Below are 16,623 nucleotides of genomic sequence, written 5' to 3'. Positions count from 1 at the left end.
GCGGCCAGGAGTGGACACGCTTTCGTCCATGCCGGTGCCTCCTCCCCTGCACGCGCGCACGTGCACCCCCTGTTGGGACAGTCCTGGGCTGCCGTGTGCGCAGCGGGAGCCCCCACCGCCCCAGCCTGGCGCTGGCTGCCGGAGCCGCCTGCCGCCGATGGTGTGTCTGCCCGTCTGGCGCCTGTGGGGGCTGCTCGGCCGTGCTCCCGCTCCCGGAGCCAGGCCCGCGTGGCTGCCTTGCCCGGCTCTACCTGCGCACGCGCTGCAGCTGCACACAGCTGGTGGGGGCACTTCTCTCTGGTCCCACCCCCTCCCCCGCCCCCCGTGCATCCCAGGCGTGGTAAGCTGTGTGTCCTTCCGCGGGCTTCTGTAGGTATCATGGCGGGCTCGAACCGGTCTGGGGACCTCAGGGATGCCCAGAAGTCCATCCCCACAGGGACCATTTTGGCCATCGTGACTACATCTTTTATCTGTATCCTTGAAAGGGCCGAGGTCGGGGGGGGCACAGGCAACCAGGCGAGGGTGGCCCCAGGCTCTGAGCCCCGGCCGCTGGGGTGGGCTTCCTGGGCCCCGCGAGTCCTGGCCGTCGCCCCTGAGACGGAGCTGGGCCAGCGTTGTCTTATAATACTGACCTTTGTGGCTGATTCTGGCGCGAGATGTCCATAAGCTGCACATACCCCTCATGTCATCCCACGTAACGTGTCACTAACGCATAGCCGCTCCCCACCGAGCAAGCCGGGGACCCTGCCTGGTCCCCGTGGAGGTCATGCATCAGACTGTGTGCAGCCTGGCTCACCTGGCGGATGGGGTGGTGAGGAAGGTGCCCTGAGGGCCACCGGGCCTGGCGGGCGGGGCCGGGGCCGGTCAGGTCTGCCTGCAACCCGGTCCCCGTGGCCGCAGCGTGTTTGGGCCGCCACTTCCTTGACCTGAGACACAGACCTGTCCTGCATCGTGCTCTTCGGGGCCTGCATCGAAGGAGTGATCTTACGAGATAAGTACGTTGCTTTCCATGTGCAGCTTCTCGAAGCTTCCATTTCCTCATAGAGGGTCGCATTGTTGACCGTGGGGACCCTCCCCCCCGCCCCCTCAGGACTTCAGGCTGCGAGTGATGGAGCAGGAAGCCCCGTGGCCCCTCCGTGGGGTTCTGTTTGGTCCACGTGTCTATCCTCTTCTGCTCCAGCCCGGGGGGGGGGCGGGGGGCACAGGGCGGCCTCTGAGCCCGGGAGAGTGCCGGGGCTCCGTGCAGTCCCTGACCCCGAGGCCGCGGCGATACGCTCCCACGCGGGTGGCGGTGGCTTCCCTGCTCCTAAGAGGGACGCTCGGGGTGGGAGCAGCCGCGTTCCTGCTCAGGATGTCTGAAGCCCTCCTGCCCCCGTCCGCAGGTTTGGGGAGGCCCTGCAGGGGAAGCTGGTCATCGGCATGCTGGCCTGGCCGTCGCCCTGGGTCATCGTCATCGGCTCCTTCTTCTCCACCTGCGGCGCGGGTCTGCAGAGCCTCACGGGTGCGCCGCGGCTGCTGCAGGCCATCGCCCGCGACGGCATCATCCCCTTCCTGCGGGTGAGCTGGGCGGCCGCCCCTCTGAGGCCAGTCCGCAAGTGTCCCTGAGGGTCTGCCCCCAGAGCACGACCTTCACTGTCCCAGACTGTGGGCCCCGGGGACCCCAGGCAGTCACTGCTGTGGGAGCAGCGAGGAGCCCCCTCCTGCTGGGGGGGAGGGGGTAATAACTGTCCTGTCTGTCCTGCGGGGGGGCATTTGTCTGGTGGGGGGGTGGCCTGTGGGGGGCCGTCTGTCCTGCTGGGGGTCGTCCTCTACTTGGGGTGGAAACTTTCTGGAATGAACTCAAGGGCTCACATCTCAGTGTCCTGGGGCCCCCCTACCACACGCTGCAGGCTGGGGGCTCAGACAGCCTGAGCGGACGCGTGCACGCGGTCTTCTCAGAGGCCTCACGTGGCCTCCCCGCCCCGCCGAGGCCTCACGTGGCCCCCCCCGCCCCCCCCGAGGCCTCACGTGGCCTCCCCGCCCCCCCGAGGCCTCACGTGGCCTCCCTGCACCTTCATCTCTTTATGCGAGGTCACCAGGCAGGACTGGTTCTGCCCCAGCGGCTTTGGCCCCTGTAAAGCTCACGTCTGCAAACGTCGTCCCCTCCTGGGGGCTGGAGGTTGGGTGTCTGCTCTGGACGCAGCTGGAGAGGGTGCCGGCCCAGCTGTGCAAACCCGCTTCTGCTTCCGTCACGTCCCTGAGGCCCTCTGGGGCTGCGCCTGAGAACCTGGGCCTCTCACCAGGACGCCAGGCGTTCCCGGGGCCCCCGCCACGTCTCAGCAGCCCCCCTGCCCTTCCCTGCAGGTGTTCGGTCACGGGAAGGCCAACGGGGAGCCCACGTGGGCCCTGCTGCTCACGGCCCTCATCTGCGAGACCGGCATCCTGATTGCCTCCCTGGACAGCGTGGCCCCCATCCTCTCCATGTGAGCAGCCCTGGGTACGGCGGGGGGGTGTGGGGACGGGCTGTGGGGACGGGCTGTGGAGAGGTGGCCGCCGCTTGTCGCCTGCGCGCCCCTGCTCTCGGGGCTGGCCTTCTGCTCGGGACGATGGGTGCGTGTGGTCACTGGGCTGGTGCTGCGGACGAGAGGGGGCAGGGAGACCCCTGTGGGGGGATGGTACGCAGACGAGGGACCTGCTCCCTGGAGCAGGCGGCCAGGCGCCCACAGGACGGGGCGGCGTGTCAGCCAGGAGCCGCGTGGGACCCGCCCCGGCCCTCCGTGCTGTGTTCACTCCCAGGTTTTTCCTGATGTGCTACATGTTTGTGAACCTGGCCTGCGCCGTGCAGACCCTGCTGCGGACGCCCAACTGGCGCCCACGGTTCAAGTACTACCACTGGTGAGCGCCGAGCTGGCAGGTGGCCGTGGCCTGGGCCACCCAGGCAGCCTGTGGCACGTGGTCCCCCGGGGCTTGCCCCCAGTCTCCCCGGGCCCAGAGCGTTTGACCGCGGCCGCTCGGTCCTTGCGCTGCCGCCATGTGTGGCAGATGCATGAAGCCCACTGTGCGCTGTGCCCGGCGGGTGTTTGAGTGCCCTGGGGGCGGGGCAGGCATACCGGTGGGCACGGAGCCAGGACTGTCTCAGCCCCCAAGAGGGGTCAGTGGGGGACCCGATCTCAGGGCATCGTTGCTGCTTTCTCACGGTGTCTGGAAAAGATCTTGGCGGGGACCGTGAGGTTTCAGGGTTTGGCTGTGGGCAGCCACGTGAGGTGCGTGTTCCCCAGGGCGCTGTCCTTCCTGGGCATGAGCCTGTGCCTCGCCCTGATGTTCATCTGCTCCTGGTACTACGCCCTGTTCGCCATGCTCATCGCCGGCTGCATCTACAAGTACATTGAGTACCGCGGGTAAGCTGCTGCAGGGCCTGGCCTGGGCCATGGGGGGGCCACGGGCGGGCACCCTGTGTCATAGCCAGCGGAGGGGCCGCAGGCAGAGGGGCCACTCTGGCTGTGACACCTTAGTATGGTTTTTCAGAACTTTGAAGTCCGTCCAGTGACAGCACTGGTGTGTGAGGGACCCTGCGTCCCGCAGCGCTCGGCCCATCCCTGGGCTGTGTCCCTTGGGCGCCTGGCCCCTCTGGGGGTGGGGTCCCGGCTGCTGCCCACCGAGCCCGCTCTTTCCAGGAGGTTTAGCAGGAGTGTCGGGCTGTGACCACGTGCTGGGGAGGCCAGGCTGGCGGTGCCAGCGGTGCTCACCAGTGTCCACGCACACAGAGCCGTATCCCCGACTCCCATGTCCCGCCCATGGTGGCTTCTCGGGGAGCCTGTCCCTGGGGGCCTGAGGTCTAACCGCTGCCATTTCCTCACAGGGCCGAGAAGGAGTGGGGTGACGGCATCAGGGGGCTGTCACTAAACGCTGCCCGCTACGCCCTACTGCGCGTGGAGCACGGCCCTCCCCACACCAAGAACTGGCGGTGAGCTCCCTGGCTCACCCCGAGTCGGCTTCACACCCCCTGAACCCCCAGAGCACCATCTCTAACATCACTCTTCAGAGAGGGAAATTTGCTCCTTCCTCAGGGGAGCAGCGGTCTCAGAAGCTTCTAGCACCTTCTCTCAGTTCATGTTGGTTGGCCACGGTGTGATCAGCATGTCTCTGGGTGCCAGGCCAGACCCAGGTGGCATGGTGGGTGGGGAACGGGGCGAGCCGACCCCCCGGGGGTACTGCTGAGGGTGGAGGGGAAGTGTGAGGGCGCCTGCCGCTCGTCTCCCGCTGCTGGAAGCACGGAGAAGGCCGTGCCGGCGAACAGCGGTGTCCCCTGCACCGAGAGCCCCGCGGCCTGCCCGCCGGCCGGTGACGGGGTGACGCCGTCTCTGCCGCAGGCCGCAGGTGCTGGTGATGCTGAGCCTGGATGAGGAACAGTGTGTGAAGCACCCTCGCCTGCTGTCCCTCACCACCCAGCTCAAGGCCGGCAAGGGCCTGACCATCGTGGGCTCCGTGCTGGAGGGCACCTACCTGGACAAGCACGCCGAGGCCCAGCGGGCTGAGGAGGTGGGTGGCGCTCGGCGCGGGCGGAGGGGGCGGGTGGCCCGCTGGGTCCCGCCTGGGCTGCGCCGGAAGGTCAGGGCGCGGTTCTGTGCGTCTCGCCGCTTTCTGGTTTCGAGGACCGCGGTTGCGGGGTGGCACTGCGCAGGCGGGAGCTTCTGGAGGCGGCTGGCGTGGGCGGGCCCGTGAGCGCAGGGGCCGGGCTGGAGGGGACGCGACATCCGCGTGTGTGGAAACGGCCTGATGTCCGGGTGTTTCCAGGCAGAAACACTTCCGTGTCTGGTTGTCTGTGTCCATGTCTGTGTCTGGAGCAGGAGGCGTGGGGCACCGGCTGTTCGCAGGCGGCCTCCCTGCTTGCCCCGTCTGCCTCCCTTCCTCACGGGTCCAGCCGCCCCCCCGCCCCCCCACCCGCGGTCACGCAGCTGCCGTGGGTCTGAACCCGGGTTGTGCCCAGAGGCTCGTGCCCAGAGGCTCGTGCAGATTCAGGGCAGTGGGGCGGGGCTGCAGGACGCTGGCCTCCGAGCCGGACAGTGGTCTGCGGGCGCAGCGGGGTCGGGAGGGCAGCGGGCGCTGGGGCTTCTCCTGCCCTCTGCCCTCAGCCCCCGGGCTCAGGCGCGGCGGTTTCTGGGCGCAACTGATGGAGGTCGCTGGGTCGTCCTTGTGATGCTCACACTGCCCGCTTCTGGCCGGGGCTGTGCCCTCGGGGCCCCCGCCTGTGCGTGGCGACAGGCCCTGGCGTGAATTCCGCCGTAGCTCGAGGGCCGCGCAGTCTCGGGGGAACCTGCTGCCCGGCCCTGCGAGGGAGGTGGGAGTCCATGAGCCAGGGCCCAGGGCGGTACCCGCGTGGCTGGAGTCACCGTCCCTGCCCCAGTCCGGACACCGCTGGCGTCACCTGACACACGTGGATCTGTCCCTCGTGGGCTGAGACAGTCCTGTAGAAAGGGTTGCGCACACTTGGGCCGTAGGTCAGTTTTCTGTTCTGGAAGAGTGTGTGTGTGTCCGTGGTGGCCTCGTGGGATTACTTTCGTGGAAGGCTGAGCGTTCTGTCCTGCTCTCGTGCCGAGGGGTCCCCGACGTCCCTGGGACGGAAGCTCTGTTGTGAGTGGTCTGTGGGCAGGTTTTCCCACGGCGGAGCTCGCGGGGCAGAGCCTCCCTGGCCGCGTGGGCTCCACGGGCCTGGGCTCAGTTCTGGCTTTGTGGTCTACCGGGCGGTCTGCGTGCCGTCTGGGGACGGCTCGTGTGCCGGTGGCTCGGCCCTGTCACTGCCCTGGCGGCACCCCAGCTATACGGCAGGTGTGGGGCTCCGGGGCCTGGCGTCCCCGAGGGGAGGGGACGCAGTGAGCCGTGTCTCAGGACGCGGGCCCAGGGGCCCCCTGGTGCCCAGGCTCCCACGCTGGCCGGGTGGGGGCGCCGGGCGTCCCCTGCTGTGCCCATGGAGCCAAAGCCAACGGGCCTGGTTAAGCCTGGTCCCGCTGGGGTTCACGTGCCGGCCGGGAGGCGGGGAAGGGCGCGGCCCGCTGTCCCCGGAGCGTGCATGCCGTGTGGCCCTGACCGTGCGCTCGGTCCCCTCACGGTCCCCCCACGTGCCTCCCCAGAACATCCGGTCTCTGATGAGCACGGAGAAGACCAAGGGGTTCTGCCAGCTGGTGGTGTCGTCCAGCCTGCGCGACGGCATGTCCCACCTGATCCAGTCGGCTGGCCTGGGGGGCATGAAGCACAACACGGTGCTCATGGCCTGGCCCGAGTCCTGGAAGAGGGAGGACAACACCTTCTCCTGGAAGAACTTTGTCGGTGGGTCCTGGGCCCCGGCTGTGCGCCCCGGGGGGCGACCCCTCCTTGGAAAGCCTCACCGCCCCCGGCGCGCCGGCCCTGCCCCCGCAGACCCCTCGGGCCCCTCCGGCCGCGCCCAGGCTGCCCTTCTCCTGCGCCCAGGGCGGGGCTTCCCAGGGGTGTGGCCTTGCCGCTCCCCCGCCTCGGTGCCCGCGACCCACAGCTGTCTCTCCACAGAGACCGTCCGAGACACCACGGCGGCACAGCAGGCCCTGCTGGTGGCCAAGAACGTGGACCTGTTTCCGCAAAACCAGGAGCGCTTCAGTGACGGGGACATCGACGTGTGGTGGGTCGTGCACGACGGGGGCCTGCTCATGCTGCTGCCCTTCCTGCTGCGGCAGCACAAGGTGGGCCGGGGCGCCCAGGCCCCGCGCTGGGGACAGGGGCGTCTGTGTCACATGGGGCAGGTGGGGGCGGGGTCTCGGGGTCACACGGGGCAGGCGGGGGAGTTGGGGTCACATGGGTGGGCGGGGGCCCCCGGGCCGAGTGCAGGTGCAGATGCCCCCCCCCCCCCCGCCAGGTGTGGAGGAAGTGCCGGATGCGCATCTTCACGGTGGCCCAGGTGGACGACAACAGCATCCAGATGAAGAAGGATCTGCAGATGTTCCTGTACCACCTGCGGATCAGCGCGGAGGTGGAGGTGGTGGAGATGGTGAGGCGTGGGGACTGCTGGGCACCCTGCCGGGGCCACGTGGCTCTGGGCTGGGGAGTCCCCGCCCACCTGTCGCAGTGCCGGGCTGGCCTGCGCTCAGGCCTGGGCCTCGCCCCTGGCGGTTCCGCGGGCACGTTCTGTGTTGTGGATCCTGCCGCTCCGTTTAGATTTGTCTGACGTTTTTCTCCTCGGGCCGGGCTGGGTTTACGAGTCTAGGGGCTTCTGGCAGTGGTAGCAGAGCTGACGCGCCCTGCTCAGCGTGTCCTGAAAGACGATGTGACACCCAGCCTGTCACAGCTTGTGAACCCGGGGCCCGGGCCCCTGGGCTGTGAAGCCCGTGGTCCCACCTGCGGGCCCTCGGGTGGGAGCGTGTCCCCAGGGCCGCGGGAACCTCTCACGCCCGTAGCATCTCCCCGGGCAGCAGCCCCTGGCAGGCTGGCGGGAGCGGTGAACAGGGTTCAGGCCCTCGGAACAGAGGGGGCGGTGTGTGCCCGACACGGACCCCACCCAGGGCAGGGGAAGGACCTGGGGCTGCCCACCAAGGGTCGGGCCGGGGGGCTGGAGGAGACCTCGACCCCGAGGTCAGCAGGCGAGCCCCAGCTTTCGGCTCTCGTGGCACAGAAATGGCTCCTGTTGGCTGCGGTCTCAACTTCGTACGGGCCGTGGCTCGAGCTTGGCGTGGGGTCCCGTCAGGGGCTGCGCCGCGTGGCAGAGACGGCGCCCCCCCCATCATGGTCACAACACGGACGCGCTCCTGCACGCGTGCCTTGGGAAACACACACTGCGCCTGGGGCGCCTCTCACTTCCATGTCCGGGAACCCCCAGGTGGAAAACGACATCTCGGCTTTCACGTACGAGAAGACGCTGATGATGGAGCAGAGGTCCCAGATGCTGAAGCAGATGCAGCTGTCTAAGACGGAGCGGGAGAGAGAGGTGCGCGTGCGCGCGCTGTGGGTGCCAGCAGGTCCGGGCCTGGGGTCCCTGGAGCCGTGCGCCCCCCAGGCTGGGTTCCCCGAACGGGCAGTGGCACGACTGCCTCGGCCTGCTCTCCCTGCGCCGTCCCGGGTGTGAGGCTCGAGCCCTCCAGCGCCCCGGGGCGCCCGCGCACACGCGCGGGGTGCTCAGGGCGAGCGCCTGCCGTGTCGAGTGCAGGCGCTCCCTATCCCTGGCCTTTCCTCTGTGGGCTTCAGAGCCAGGGCGGGAAGCAGAGGGCAGGAGGGGACGAGTTTGGTCTGGAAGCCGGGGGTGGGGTGGCGCTGGGCCCCTGCGAGGGACCCTCCTCTGTGTGCGTCTCTTCCCGGGAGACTTGGAGACCTTCCCGCTGGTGCGCCTGCTTCCCCTCCAGGCCCAGCTCATCCACGACAGGAACACCGCATCCCGTTCCGTGGTGGCCACCAGGGCCCAGGCCCCGTCCACCCCGGACAAAGTGCAGATGACCTGGACCAAGGAGAAGCTGATCGCCGAGAAGTTTAAGAACAAGGAGCCGGGCGTGTCCGGATTCAAAGATCTCTTCAGCCTGAAGCCGTGAGTGTGGCCCGCGCAGGCTCCTGGGTGGCAGGTTCTGGCTGTCACAGTGCGGTGGGTGCAACCCGTGGCCGGGCAGGCCCGAGGGCCACAGTCTGCTCTCGGGCAGAGTATGCCGGATCTGGGATCACAGCAGCCAGGGGTCAGCGCCCTTAGGGCGCTGGGAACTCCCAGCCGTGATCCCACCGATCGTGCAGGCTGCCTGCCGGGACCTGGGGGCTGCTGGCGGCATCGGGCTGAGAGCCCCCGGGGTGGGCGCAGGGGCCCGCGGGGGTGTGGCGCGCCCCCCAGAGCTGTTCAGTGAGGACCAGAGCCTCAAGGCCTCATGCTGTGGGGAAGGGCATGGGGTTTGGACCCCGATGAGGGGAAGGACCAGGTAAGCTGGGGACTGGCAGCCAGGTGTGCCCGCAGTTGTTTACAAGTGCTCATCGTGCTCACCCTTGAAGTAACCTACTGTTTGTGTTTTCTCTTCCGTGTAGAGAATGGGGCAACCTGTAAGTGCTCTTATTTTATTTAGGACGTTTCTCAGACCAGTTTTCTTGCATGCTTGCTACGCACTGCTCGTGAACTGTGTGTGCGTGTGCAGACGTGTGCGTGTGTGCGCGTAGCCCTGTGTGTGTGCATGCACAACCCTGCATGTGTGTGTGCATGGCCATCACAGCCCTGTGTGTGTGTGTGTCTGTGCATGGCCCTGTGTGTGTGTGTGCTTCTGCACGGCCCTGAGCTTGTTCGTGCACGGCACTACACGTGTGTGTGTGTGTGACTCTGCGTGTGTATGTGTACGGCTGTGGATGTGTGCATGCATGGCCCTGAGTGTGTGTGTGTGTCCGCTTATATGCATGCATGGCTCTGCACAGCCTTGCGTATGTGTGTGCATGGCCCTGAGTGTGTGTGTGCACTGCCTTGAGTGTGCATGTGCGTGCACAGCCCTGCGTGTGTGTGTGTGTGTGCACGGCCCCCAGTGTATGCATGCACGGCCCTGCGTGTGCACGCACGCGGGAGTCTGCCTGCTGCAGCCGTGGCCTTCAGTGGTTTCTGCTTCCCTCACTCCTCTGTGCAGTGCGGCTCAGAGCACACAGCTGAATTCCTTCTCTAAACCCTTCGAGGGCTGAGGTCTGGGGGGCGGGGGGGGGGGCTGGTTCTGAGCTGGCTCTGGAGCAGAGAGAAGCAGGTGCTGTGGTAGCTGTTAGTTAATCCGTCCACACCCTGGAGGCTGACCATGCGGGCTCTGCTCTGTAGGGGATGGGACCTCGTCCCGTTCGGCAGCTTTGGGTGCTTTTCACCCAAGGAAGCTGCCGGCCTTGGTGTGAAGAAGGGTGTGGACAGATCCTGTGTGAGCTCCGGTGCTGGGGGGCAGCTGGACGGGCAGGAGGGGGCCTGCCCCGAGGTCGCTGCACGCCCCCTGCCCCCCACGCCTGCGGTGTGGCCCCTATGGAGGTGGCTTCCCCGGGGAACCCCTGCGCGTCACACACCCAGGACACGGGCAGGTGGCGGTCTGTTGAAGGAGTGACGTGTGCAGACATGCCTGGGAATCTGTGGGGAGGGGCAGGGACACAGGGATCTGGTGTCTGCTCCTCTGTGAACTTCAAAGTGCCCCCCAGATAGTCTGTCAAAACCCAAACACGGACACACACGGGACTGACCAGGGTTTCCTTCCTAAAACGCTGTGTCAAATGTGGGCTTGCCAATCCCATGCCCAGGAGGGCACAGGGCTGGCGCTGGGAGGCAGTGGCACGGGGCTGACGAACCGTGGTGTCCCCGGGGGCGTGAGTACCTTGGGGTCTCTGTGCAGGTGCGTGTCTGCCTCTGTCGAGTGTTGTCCTGGCCATGAACCCACCAGCAGCCAAGACCAGCACCCCCACTTTGCTACGGGCGCCCCGCGCCCCCGCGCTCGTCTGCACTGGGCTCAGTGTGCCTACAGCGTGTGGACTCGCAGCCACCGCAGGGAACAAACACAGCTCGTGGTGGCTTCCTGGCCCCTCCGTGCCTCTGACCTTCATGAGGCATGTCGCCCTGGAGCCAAGGGTCCTTCAAACCAGACCCAAGCCTCTGATTTTAAGATTATATGTGTTTTCCAAACTTTTAGCTGTAAGAGACCCTCTAACGTCACACACGCTCATTTCTCGAGTTGCCCTTGTCCCCAAACACTGGTGATTGTGGTCTGTCCCGGCAGCTAATGCAGGGCTTTTGTGACGGGAGGTCCCTGATTGTGGCCCAGATGGGCCGCCAGCCTGTAATTTCATCAGGCGAAACAGCGGGGTTGCCGGGGGGGACTCGGCTTCCTGCTGGGAACTGGGGGTTGTGATTGCGTTCATTCTGATGGAGGGCTGAGCTGATGAAAGCTGAGTCCTGGACGCCACTCCCGTGGGCCTTTCACTGACCTGGGTGTGGGGGCCTCTGCCCCTGTCACGTCTGGGGCACGGTGACCCGCTCCCAGAGGGCGGCCCTCGGACTCCATTGTGCTGGAGACCCGGGCTCGGAGGGAGACGGGCGCCACCGAGGCAGGAGGCTCCCAGTGCCTCCTGGGACATGGAGCGGGGAGACGAGGCCCTGAAGGTGCTTGAGCCCCAAGGAGCGTGTGTGGGCAGGGGGCTGTGGGGACTCTCCCCGGGGGGTCGTCAGCGCCAGCGGTCGAGAGCCTGCAGCCCTGGGTGGCCACCGGGGACCAGGTGCCGGGCCTGGTTGCTGAGCATTGGGAGCTCCCGTCCATCCGCCTGGGCTGGGCTGAGAACAGTGTGGCCCCTTGTGGTGGCCTGGTTCTTGCCCGGGATCCCCAGCCCTGAGCCGCGTGCAGGGGCCCCGGCCCCTCTTCCCACAGTGCGTGCGACCACCTGGGTCAGGACGAGGGAGGTGCCGAGGTGTGCGCTCTGTCCAGTGGGCTTATCTCAAGGCCGCTTGTAAAGCGGGGCCGGCCCGTGGCGCTGGGGCCTTCCCTAGGGGAGAGTTTAGAGCCCGTAGGTGTGTGAGCCCTTTGCACGCCCGATGGTGAGCTGGGTCCCCCGGGGGGCGCTGCGCGATGTAGAAGCTTGGCAGCTTGGGGACGCCTGGTCTAGAACGTCCGGGGACCAGAGCTTCTCGTGCTGAGCAGTCGTCCCCGGCCTGTGCCCGCCGGCCTCCCACGGAATCAGCTCCCCTGTGGGTTCTCTGGGGAGCCGACGCCCTGAGTCCGCCTGGGACGGAGATGGGCAGGGGGCTCGGGCCGCAGGGCCGTGGGCACCAAGTGGCCGTCTCCCCACAGGAACCATTCCAACGTGCGGCGGATGCACACGGCCGTGAAGCTCAACGGTGTCGTCCTCAGCAGGTCCCGCGGCGCTCAGCTGGTCCTGCTCAACATGCCGGGGCCCCCCCGAAACCGCCAGGGGGACGAGAACTGTATCCTCTGTGTGCGGCCTGCGGGGCAGGGTGAAGGCAGTGCCCGTCGGGGCGTGTCGGTCTGCTCCCCTCGCTCACGGGGCCCCTGGGGCTGGGGGGCGAGAGCAGTGGGGCCCCGAGCGAGGCCCACGGTGCCAGGGGCTGGGGGTGGAGTGGGGTGGGAGCCTCTACCCCCCGGTCCGAGTGCCGGGAAAGCGGGGTCTCAGCAGATGGCTCCTGCTTGGCGTTGGGGTATCTGCAAGTGCGCGGGAGCCGCAAACGCGCTGAGCGTTCTCGGCGGAGGCCCTCAGCACGGGAGCCCAGCAGTCAGGACCCAGGCGAGGTGGGCGCGGGCCCGGGCCGCCGCCCAGTGCTGGCTCTGCTGCCGGGCATCCTCCGTGGCGCGTGGGCCCGCGTGTTCCCTTCGTTCTGGACGAGGCAGAGCGGAGCCGTCCCCCGCAGCTCCCGTGTCCCCAGGCGGGCCCGCCGCCTCGCCTGGCCGGTGCCGGTTGTGGCTCCGCTCCACTGCGAGCTGGGCTCGCGGCCTTTCACCGTGTGCGCCGGTGCTGGACGGGGGTCCCGGGGGACGGCCCCGCCCCCCCGTCCAGCACCGGGGGTCGCCGGTGCCTCTCAGAAGCTGGAGGACCTCTGCCTGCTGACCAGACCAGGACTTGGGGCCCCTCGTGGGCCCTCGGGGGACTCACCTGTCTGTGCCCAGAGCCCCGGGGGGTGGGGCGTGGGGTCCCCGCGGGGTCCCCCCTCAGGTTCCGGCAGGCCAGTGCGGAAGCCAGCTGACCCCAAGCGCCCTCTGCCTGGCACCCGGCTGAGGCCTGCGTTGGGCCACAGTGGGGCCCCTTCCCCGTACGCGCCCCCCCGCCCCCCCTGGCCTGGGTTGGACCCCGGGTCGGTGCAGCCCGCCATCTCCTTAACGTGGCACCCAGACATGGAGTTCCTGGAGGTCCTGACCGAGGGGCTCGACAGGGTCCTTCTGGTCAGGGGCAGCGGCCGGGAGGTGGTCACGATCTACTCCTGATGTGTGGCCACCCAGGAACACGCCGGGCTGGGCTCGCGGGGCCTCCTACAGAAGTTTCCAGAACGGCCCCACAGCACTCCTCCAGGCCAGGAGCCAGCACACGGCCGCCAGGGTTTCCTCGTGTGGAGGGGAGACGTGGACGCTCCAGGGGCCCGGGGACGTGGCCTCCGTGTCCTGACCTCCTGACCCCACGCTCTGGACCTCAGGCTCCAGACGTGGATTCCTTGGCGGGAGCCACCTGGTCGTCATGGTTACGCTTTAGTTCCGCCCCATCCAAGGCGCCCACGGGAAAGCACGCTGGGACGAAGGTCACCTTCACGAGGGGCCTGTTCAGGAAGGTGGCCGAGGGCGGCGGGGTCTGGTCCGCCGCCTCAGCACCTGTCCCGGTCACGTCCCTGTTCGCGTTCCCATCAGTTAAGTCCGAGAAGAGCCACCCACGCCTGCGCCCCTGGCTCAGCCGGGCAGCCTCGCTTGCACGCCCGCCCAGTGTGGGCACGCCTACGGAGGGGAACCCCGGGGAACGTGGGGTGGGGGGTCTCAGGTGTGCGTTCTGCGGGAGTTCGGCTCCAGGCTGGGGTGCAGCTGGGGCAGAGCTGGGTCCTGCGCGGGCGGCCGGGCCGGTTTCCGAGGCGCAGAGGTGGCGCCTGCTGAGGCTGCATGCGGCCCCCCACCTGCATGTGCCCACCCTTGACCTGGGTCGCACGCCCGCCCCCCAGGGAGGGGCTGGGGCGGCGGCACCGAGCTCTGTGTCCCCTCCCAGCGGGGGACGGGGACGGCCGGGCAGGGGGCTCGCGGGCCGCCTTTTGGGTCCAGACTTCACGCTCTGCCCGTGGCCTGTGCGCTCCGGTCCCGGTGGTGCCACCGCGGGCGGCTGCCCTGACCCGGGCCTGTTGTCTGGACAGTTTGCTTATTTATTTAGGTCCGTGGGGAGTTTCAGTGACAAGTAAGGTGGCCGTGAAGAAATTGTCTCTGCGAACGAGCCCCAGGTGGCCAGGTCCTTGCCTTTCTCTGGCTTCCTTGGACCCTCGGTCCACGATCTGAAGTCTGGCACGGGCTGGGCGTGTGTGCCGGGACGAGCCTGGGGCGCGCAGGGCGGCAGAGAGCCCGCGTCTCATCGGAGGGACCACTGGCCAGAGCATGTGCCAAACAGCCGCAGCTGGGCGTGGGGCGTCCACACCTGCCCGCCGTGGCTCTGCCCCAGGTTAGGCAGGGAGACTCCCCTGCGTGGCACTCGGGTGTGTGGTGGGGGCGTCCCGGAGGGCACCTGTGAAGCCACAGCGGCCTCCGTCCTGGCTGGGGAAGCGCCACCGTGTAGCAGGAGCGCCCGTGACCCTGAGCACACGTTCACGCGGCGGCGATGTGAGCGATGCGGCTGCAGGGGGAAGGCTCGGCTGCGCCTGTGCCCCTCGCGGCGCTGAACGTCGTGGAGCCCTAACCGAAGCCATTCCGGGTTGGTTCCGTGGTTTTCTCTTACAGCTTCCTTTGTATGATTGTGTTGGTAGAAAAATAAATTGTATAAAATCAAGCACGTTGAAGAGTCCTGCCCAGACCCTCCCTCCTCGGATCGTATGCCGCCTGGTCGCCCAGGGCAGACGCGCGGGCCAAGGCGTCCTCGCTGGAATTGGGCCCGAGAAGTAAAGCCATGAGTCCGCAGGGAGGGGTCCGACACCTGTGTTGAGGCGCTCCCGCCATGACGCAGTGCTGCTGTTTGCTGGCCTCGGAGGGGCGGGTAGAGAACGCCCGTAATTGGACGGAGGCCCTTTTGGGGCTGCCACGTGAGGCTGTGGCCGGAGGAGGAACAGACCCGGGGTCCTCCCGTGCGGCTCGTGGGGACGCTGAGGCCCCCCTCCCCCAGCCCCTGACGGCGCTCAGCCCAGCGGTTCCACTCCCCGGGGCCAGGAGACCTGGCCCCCACGTTCACAGCAGCCCAAGTGGGAGGCCCCAGGGTCCATCCGCGGGAGGGTGAACGGCGTGGTCTGTGCATTCGGCGACCGCAGGGCAGCATTCAAGGCCGTGAAGCTCCCGTTATGTTTATTGTTACTGTTTTTGAGAGCGTGGGGGCGGGGCTGGGGGAGAATTGTCAGCCCGCCCTGAGCTCAGTCCTGGCCTGAGCAAAATGCATCCGTGGGCCCCCCACTGACCGAGGCACCCAGGGACCCTCATCGGGGTGGAGATCTAGCCCGCACAACGTGGAGGCGCGAAGCCAGTCAGAGGTTGAGTGTCGTTTGGTCACATTTAATGCGAAAAGGCCAGAATGTGGGCCAAACCAGAGACCCGGAGTGCAGGGTGATGGCCGTCCCTGGGGCAGGCGGCAGTGAACGGGTGACCGGCCAGGGCACGGGGCTTCTTCGGGGGGTGAGGAAAGTGCACAGTCTGAACAACTAACACACTGTGTGTGTGTGTGTGTGTGTGTGTGTGTGTATGAGAGAGCCATTGGTTCTGGTGTCCCCTGTGGGCCTGACACGTGGACACCACGCTGCTGGAGAGTGACCCTCCTTCAGCCCTGATGGGGAGCGCTGGCCAGGCCCGGCCCCCCCCCCCCCCACAGGACCAAGATGTCACAGCCACGGAGGTGGTGGGGTGAGGGGCAGGCAGAGATGCAGGGCAAGACTTAGCAGAGCCCGAGGGTCCTGACTCGGCCACGGGCCGCAGGTTCCCATGGGACAGGTCGTGTCGGCTGAGTGAGCCTGTGTCACGCCTTATCAGAGACATCAGTGAGTCCTGTCACTGCCAAGATGGATCCCCGCTCCCCATGGGTCCGAGGGGCAGTTGTGCCCTGAAGCGATGGAGGCCTTCTGCACAGCCGTGAACAGGAGCCCTCCTTCCATGTCTCGGAGGCTGCGTCAGCCAGGACCCGACAGGGGTGGGAGAAGCTGTGGCCAGATGTCGGGGGAGAGAGGGTCAGTGGGAGTGTGGGGTTCTTCCAGACACAGGCATCAGCAGGTGCAAAGGCCCTGAGGCAGGGACAGCCTGAGGGTGGGAGGGGCTGTGGGTGGGGGCAGGGCTGGGCCGGGGACTTCCTTCTTGGAGCAGCAGGAAGCTGTACCTCTGGTGCAGATGGTGGGCGCTGCTGTGCCGAGGGCAGGAAGTGGGGAGCCGAGGAGTTGGGGGCCCTGCTAGAAACAGGTGAGGTCGGCAGGGAGGGAGGGGGCTAGTGGGCTGCCTAGACTCAGGCCTGGGGGGGATGGGGCCTCGGCCTTGGGTGGACTGGGCAGGAGATCCCAGAGCTCAGGAGGGTTGGGGCTCCAGCGTGTGTGACCACATGCTCTGGGCCGTCCCCCCAGTCTCCACCCAGCCTTCCTCCCGTTCCCAGGCCGGTGGGAGGGACAGACGTGAGGGTGGGACGGGTTGGGGGACAGTGGCCTGGGGGGGAGGCTGCTCTGCCGGACAGCGTGGAAGGGTGTGTGGAGGCGCAGGACACCAGAGCACCCAGCATGGCCGGAAGGTCAGTTTGCAGCCCAGAGATGGCACAGAACACCTGATGTTTCACAGCAGCGCTGCCAGCAACTGACCCTTGCTCCGGACGGAAGCACCCGGCTCCTTCTGCAGGTGCACACAGCCCTGGACCCCCGGGGCCCCAGCCACCCACCCGGGCTCTGCAGGTGACCCTGGGCCCCCCCCGGGACCCCACCCACCCATCTGGGCTCTGCAGGTGACCCCGGGCCCCCCCCGGGCCCCCACCCACCCGCCCAGGCTCTGCAGGTGACCCCGGGCCCCCCCC

The 16,623-nt window shown here is 67.7% G+C and overlaps 1 protein-coding gene across 3 annotated transcripts in view; it reads left to right on the top strand.

The window, feature by feature from the left end:
- Positions 1-14,427, top strand: part of SLC12A7 (solute carrier family 12 member 7) — a 37,266-nt gene extending 22,839 nt beyond the window's left edge. The window contains exons 10-25 of one of the 3 annotated variants that reach the window (XM_039238011.1): positions 374-472; positions 938-995; positions 1,383-1,557; positions 2,344-2,462; positions 2,776-2,874; positions 3,258-3,377; positions 3,839-3,943; positions 4,350-4,518; positions 6,108-6,303; positions 6,520-6,689; positions 6,863-6,994; positions 7,820-7,927; positions 8,340-8,518; positions 8,998-9,012; positions 11,757-11,890; positions 12,811-14,427. In XM_039238011.1, the coding sequence (XP_039093942.1) occupies positions 374-472; positions 938-995; positions 1,383-1,557; positions 2,344-2,462; positions 2,776-2,874; positions 3,258-3,377; positions 3,839-3,943; positions 4,350-4,518; positions 6,108-6,303; positions 6,520-6,689; positions 6,863-6,994; positions 7,820-7,927; positions 8,340-8,518; positions 8,998-9,012; positions 11,757-11,890; positions 12,811-12,902 (1,970 nt within the window). In that variant the 3' untranslated portion in view covers positions 12,903-14,427. The other 2 variants (XM_039238012.1, XM_039238010.1) reach the window with 2 other exon arrangements.
- The last annotated feature ends 2,196 nt before the right edge of the window (positions 14,428-16,623 follow it).

The sequence above is a fragment of the Hyaena hyaena genome, unplaced genomic scaffold, assembly GCF_003009895.1.
Source record: "Hyaena hyaena isolate Hyena2069 unplaced genomic scaffold, ASM300989v1 scaffold_134, whole genome shotgun sequence".
Classification (NCBI taxonomy): domain Eukaryota; kingdom Metazoa; phylum Chordata; class Mammalia; order Carnivora; family Hyaenidae; genus Hyaena; species Hyaena hyaena.
This window is presented reverse-complemented; position numbering and strand designations above follow the sequence as displayed.